The sequence below is a fragment of the Otolemur garnettii genome, unplaced genomic scaffold (assembly GCF_000181295.1).
Source record: "Otolemur garnettii isolate 467f Iridium unplaced genomic scaffold, OtoGar3 scaffold00152, whole genome shotgun sequence".
Classification (NCBI taxonomy): Eukaryota; Metazoa; Chordata; class Mammalia; order Primates; family Galagidae; genus Otolemur; species Otolemur garnettii.
In genome coordinates this window covers 3,748,458-3,754,531 of record NW_003852547.1, presented here as the reverse complement: position 1 = coordinate 3,754,531, position 6,074 = coordinate 3,748,458, and the positions used below count along the sequence as shown (strand labels likewise).

Below are 6,074 nucleotides of genomic sequence, written 5' to 3'. Positions count from 1 at the left end.
AGCTTATAGCAACCTCCAACTCATGGGCTTAAACAATTCTCTTGCCTCAGCCACCCAAGTAGCTGGGACTACAGGCGCCTGCCCCAGTGATCAGCTATTTTTTGGTTGCAGTTGTTTTTGTTGTTTTAGGAGGCCGGGCCAGGCTCGAACCCACCAGCCTCAGTATATGTGGCTGGTGTTCTACTTACTGAGGTGCAAGCGCTGAGCCTAAATCTGACATTTTTAATAATCGGTAAAACAAAGAATGATTGAAAAAAAAAATACTATTTGGGGTCAGGAACTCTTGAGGAAAGTAAGTTCGTTCCAGAAGCAAGAAGGAGTGTCAGAGATTTCAGACCACACAAAGGGCATATCCAAAGGCAAAGAAATTCTGTTTGGCAGCTTGGCACCCATTGCTCAGTGATAAGGCACCGACCACATACACCGGGGTTAGTGGTTTTGAACCCTGGCCTGGGCCTGCTAAACAACAATGACAATTGCAACCAAAAAAAAAAAAAAAATAGCTGGGCATTGTGGTGGCACCTGTAGTCCCAGGTACTTGGGAGGCTGAGGCAAGAGAGTCGCTTGAGCCCAAGAGTTGGAGGTTGCTGTGAGTAGACACCATGGCACTCTACCGAGGGCAACATAGTGACATGCTATCTCAATAAAAAACAAGAAAGAAGAAATTCTGCTTGGTCTACATCCTTCTGATATAGTTTGTATTTTTGTAAAATAATTTTTATACTTGATCTCAGCCAAAAGGCCGAGAAGCAATTTTGTAAAACAATTTTTAAATTAATGTTTAAAGTAACAGAAAACAGAAAGAAAGGAGGGGGGAGAAAAGGAGAGAGGGAGGGAGGGAAAGAAAAACAGGTAGGCAGAAGACAACAGAATAGCAATTCCTCTGCTGGTCCTGTGTATGGGCAGGAGGGGTCAAGAGTGTGGCCCGTCTGTGGTAGGCAATGAGGAAGCAAGTTTTTTGGCAGAAGAGTCACATAAGCAGGATGGATTGAGAAGGTAGGCGAAGGTGGGGAAACAGAAATTAAGCGGAAGGGATAGAGCCAAGAGATGGCCAAGTAGAACTGACAGACTTGAGATTTGATCAGATATATCAGAGACGACCCTGAAGCTCCAAGCATGTGGGGGACAGAAGGGACAATGGTATACTTTAACAGAGTTTTAGGAGAAGCAGCAGTTTAGTGGTGGCTGGTGGTAGGCTGGGGATAGGATAGAAGAGGTCTTCGAAGAGAAATCACAAGGCTTGGCGCCTGCGGCTCAAGTGGCTAAGGAGGCAGCCACATACACCTAAGGTGGTGGGTTCGAATCCAGCCTGGGCCTGCCAAACAACAATGACAGCTGCAACCAAAAAAAATAGACAGGCGTTGTGGCGGGTGCCTGTGGTCCCAGCTACTTGGGAGGCAGAGGCAGGAGACTTGCTTGAGCCCAGGAGTTGGAGGTTGCTGTGAGCTGTGATGCCACGGCACTCTACCCAAGGGGACAGCTTGAGGCTCTGTCTCAAAAAAAAAAAAAGAGAGAAATCACAAATAGAATAGCTAGGAGAGGTATCAATTTTGTCAAGGACATAAAAAAGCTAATCATGGGGTGGTGCCTATGGCTCAGTGGGTTGGGTGCCGGCCCCATATACCAAGGGAGGCAGGTTTGAACCTGGCCCTGGCCAGCTAAAACAGCAACTAGAATTGCAACAAAAAATAGCCAGGTGTTGTGGCAGGTGCCTGTAGTCCAAGCTACTTAGGAGGCTGAGGCAAGAGAATTGCTTAAGCCCAAGATTTGGAGGTTGTTGTGAGCTGTGATGCCATAGCACTCTACTGAGGGTGACATAGTGAGACTCTATCTTAAAAAACAAAAACAAAAACCAAACAGTGGAGAAAATTTTTCAAAACAGTTTGCCTTTGTGATAATGCCAAGTTGTCAGTGGAGCTGATATTCAGCTGTATAACCAAAAGATATTCCAAGCATCCTAGTTCTTTTTTTATCTTAGAAAAAATTTTTATTAATACATGAACCTCAGGTCCCTGATCAATATCAAGGGCTATAACAGTCACAATCACTCATTCATTTTAGGAAACTCAAATGTACTGTGTATCCAGTATAGTGCAGAGAATACAATGATACATAAAACCCTCAAGGAGCTTATAGCTCTGGAGGGCAACACACAGGCAACTGACACCATTGCTGCTACTGTGGGGCGCTGAGACAGCACAAAGGAAATATCTAACCAGCCACAACCACAGACCTGAGAACAAAATTACTCCCACATATGCCAAGGTCTAATAAACACCATATAGAGCACAGGTCCTTAAACTTTTTTAACAGAGGGCCAGTTCACTGTCCCTCAGACTGTTGGAGGGTCGGAATGTGGGCCCCGGTACCAGTCTGCTGCTAAGCAGGACAGGCAATGGTGGCAAAAACACCCAGCAGGCCGGATAAATGTCCTAGGCGGGCTGCATGTGGCTCACGGGTCATAGTTTAAGAACGCCTGATACAGAACTTTGAAACGTCACAAAAATTGAAAATTCCTAAATCTGACAGTTGTCAGGACTGCTCAGCTCCTTCTCTGAGTGAATCTCACACTCAAAAACTGATTCCAGAATCTCCAAGGGTTTAGAACGCCGACAGCTCCAGAAAACATCCTACAGACAGGGAAAGGTATAAAGTTGTTATGATGTAACAATCTTACCTGTGGCTTCAATGTACTCAATACATCTTTCAATAAAAATGGGGATCGGTTTCTCTGGAGTCACAACGGTTGTTAAGGGCACTCCAAAATAATTACTTTCCCAAGTTGCCTTTGTGATGGATGGCCGGGGTTTCGGCTTTGGTTTCTGTCCAGGAGAAAGAAAAGAATGAGTATCAACATTCAACTTAGGCTTCCAGAGGAGAACTCACAGTGGTGTGAAAACTGGAAAGATTTCAAGCAGGATAGAGACCCACTTCATCATCTCACTAATTTTCTGTCTTCTGGCCTCCAAGTATCACACAAGATGCCAGAAAGTTTAAACACAGTCACACCTTGAGTGTGAGACCGCATTATTAGAACAAAGATGTTTATAAGAAGTGGGCCTTCTTTATTTAATAAAATAACAATAAGATGATTATCCACATCCTTTAGCTGGGATGCACTGGAATAAACAGGAAGTTTTTCAAACTCTACACATGGATAATGGATGTTATATACACAAAAATGGCTAAAATCTTTTAAAAGATGAAACAGAAAACAAATAGGCTTGGCGTCCATAGCACAGTGGTTATAGTGCCAGCCACATACACTGAAGTTGGCAGGTTCGAACCCGGCCTGGGCCAGCTAACAATGACAACTGCAACAAAAAATAGCCAAGCATTGTGGCAGGCACCTTTAGTCCCAGCTACTTGGGAGGATGAGGCAAGAGAATCACTTGAGCCCAAGAGTTTGAGATTGCTGTGAGCTGTGACACCATGGCACTCTACCAAGGGTGACATAGTAAGACTCTGTCTCAAAAAAAAAGAAAGAAAGAAAAGAGAAAGAAAACAAATAAACTCTTCTTTCTAGAAATGAGACAGATTGATAGAGCATGCATTCTGCTAGGACTGATTGTCCCAAACGAGGATTCCTTTTGATATGTTAGCCTGGGATTAATCCTAATGGCTTCCACATTAGGGAAGGGTAAAGCTAGCTATTCAAATAAGATAAATAAAGCTTATCTTTGCCTGTTCTTCCCCAAAGTTACCTTCCTCAAGCAGTAGTAACAGGAATACCAATACCAACTACTTAAGAACTTACTATGAATCAAGCAAATTCCTTTTTTTTGTTGTTTGTTTTTGAGACAGGGTCTCTATTGCCTGGGTTAGAGTGCAGTGGCATTATCATAGCTCACTACAACTTCAAACTCTGGGGCTCAAGCAATCCTCCCATCTCAGCCTCCAGAGTAGCTGAGACTACAGGCCTGTACCACTGCATTGGCTAATTTTTTTACATTTTGGAAAAATAGGGTCTTACTATGTTGCCCAGCAGGTCTCAAATTCCTGGGCTCAAACAATCCTCCCACCGAGGCCTCCCAAAGTGCTAGGATTTATAGGCATGAACCACCATTCCTAGCTACCCAAATATTATTATTTTTTTTCCCAAATGCCAAGTGGCAACTAGAACCAAGTATTATTTATTTTAAGCCTCATTACACTCCACTTTGCAGAGAAAAAACTTCTCATGTGCCTAAATGATGTAACTGGTAAGTGATAGTACTTGGATTCAAAGCCAAGACCTGTCTCCAAAATCTATGCTCATTATTAATATTGCTCCAAAATTTCTTATTACTTTTATTTTAAAGCTTACATGGAAAAACACTGCTCTAAACAAATGATAAATTTCCTAATCATTTCCCCCCCCCCCAATTTACTTGCAATTTTGGCCTTTTCTTAAAATGTGTACTAAAAAGGTAAGCAAATAGGATCAAATTAAATAGACCCAGGTGTGTCTCTGGCAAACTGGTTTCATTTCCAAGTTGATGAGACCAATTTAGAAGGGCAGATTTACTTAGAAATGCACATAACCTATAAACCTACAGTAGTTAGAGATTTTACATAAAATCCACTAAAGGAGACAAGTAGCTACCAGGTCACAAGTCAACCATTCTCTTTCCTCCTTCTGCCCATCTTCCTTTTAGTAAGCCTTTATATGGGAACAAATCACTTCCTGTTTAGTCTGAGATTCTTTGAGGACTTCCTATGCAAACAAGTGGCAAAAAACAAAGGCTGAGAAAAGAATGTGCACTAAAGAAAGAGCAAGCCCATTTCTGGGCTTTTGGATGACATGGCCTCAAATGACAAAGCAAAGGCAAAGAGAATCTAATCTTCATACAGCTTGCTAACTGATTCAATTTGGAGAATGTTGTTATGTGGATGGATTCTGGAGTCCCAGAAAAGAACCAAGTACTCCACAAAGCCTGTCCCTGCCCACAGTGGATGCCCACTCTTCCTAAACCATTGACAGAGCCTCTCAGGTTGTGACAAGTGGCCTATTCTTTTTTCCCTTACTGCCAGAGGCAAAATTTAGAAGTCTGACATTTAGACTTTTTATCACAGAGAGAAAAGCAAATTAATGATGTACAACACATCTTTTTAAGTAGTAACTGAATCAACGACTATCTCTCTAGCATCTAATTATATGAAGAATCTGACTGACAAGTTCTATGATTTTGGTCGAGTAACTTTACCATCTCTGTGACAAGGCAGTCATGAGGGTGAAAGCGTAAGGTGCATGTGAAGTGGCTCAGTACTCTGTACTATATAGTCGTTAGCCATAAACATGAACTCTTATTTTGTTTTGTTTTATTTTATTTTTGAGACAGAGTCTCACTTTGTCACCCCTGGTTGAGTGCTGTGGCATCTTAGCTCACAGCAACCTCAAACTCTTGGGTTGAAGTGATTCTCTTATCTCAGTCTCCCAATTAGCTGGGACTATAGGCACCCACCACAATGCCTGGCTATTTTTAGAGATAGGAGTCTCACTCTGGCTCTGGCTGGTCTCGAACTCCTGAATTCAAGCAATCCACTCACCCTGGCCTCCCAGTATGCTAGGATTACAAGTGTGAGCCACTGTACCGGGCCCTGACCTCTTATTTTCAAAAAAGAGAGGGCTGGGTGATACCTGTGGCTCAGTGGGTAGGGCGCTGGCCCCATATACAGAAGATGGTGGGTTTGAACCCAGCCCTGGCCAAACTGCAACAACAACAACAAAAATAGCCAGGCGTTCTGGTGGGCACCTGTGGTCCCAGCTACTAGGGAGGCTGCTGAGGCCTAAGCCCAGAAGTTGGAGGTTGTTGTGAGCTGTGATGCCGCAGCACTATACCAAGGGCGATAAAGTGAGATTCTGTCTCTTAAAAAAAAAAAAAGAAAGAGAGAGAGAGAGAGCTGAGTGTGTTTATTACACATTGTCACAACCAAATCAGGAGCAATACTCTCTGTCTGTCTTTTAAAGTTTAAAATTTGGCTCGGTGTCTGTGGCTCAAGTGGCTAAGGCGCCAGCCACATACACCTAAGGTGGTGGGTTCGAATCCAGCCTGGCCCGCCAAACAATAATGATGGCTCAACCAAAAAATAGC

At 43.1% G+C, this 6,074-nt stretch overlaps 1 protein-coding gene and 1 pseudogene across 1 annotated transcript in view; both read right to left on the bottom strand.

The window, feature by feature from the left end:
* The window catches only part of ARHGAP35 (Rho GTPase activating protein 35), a 134,086-nt gene that overhangs the window by 61,372 nt on the left and 66,640 nt on the right, over window positions 1-6,074 (bottom strand). The window contains exon 3 of the mRNA XM_023518940.1: window positions 2,678-2,822. Coding sequence (XP_023374708.1) covers window positions 2,678-2,822 — 145 coding nt within the window. The remainder of the gene's footprint in view (window positions 1-2,677; window positions 2,823-6,074) is intronic.
* Window positions 604-754, bottom strand: LOC111728369 (annotated as a pseudogene).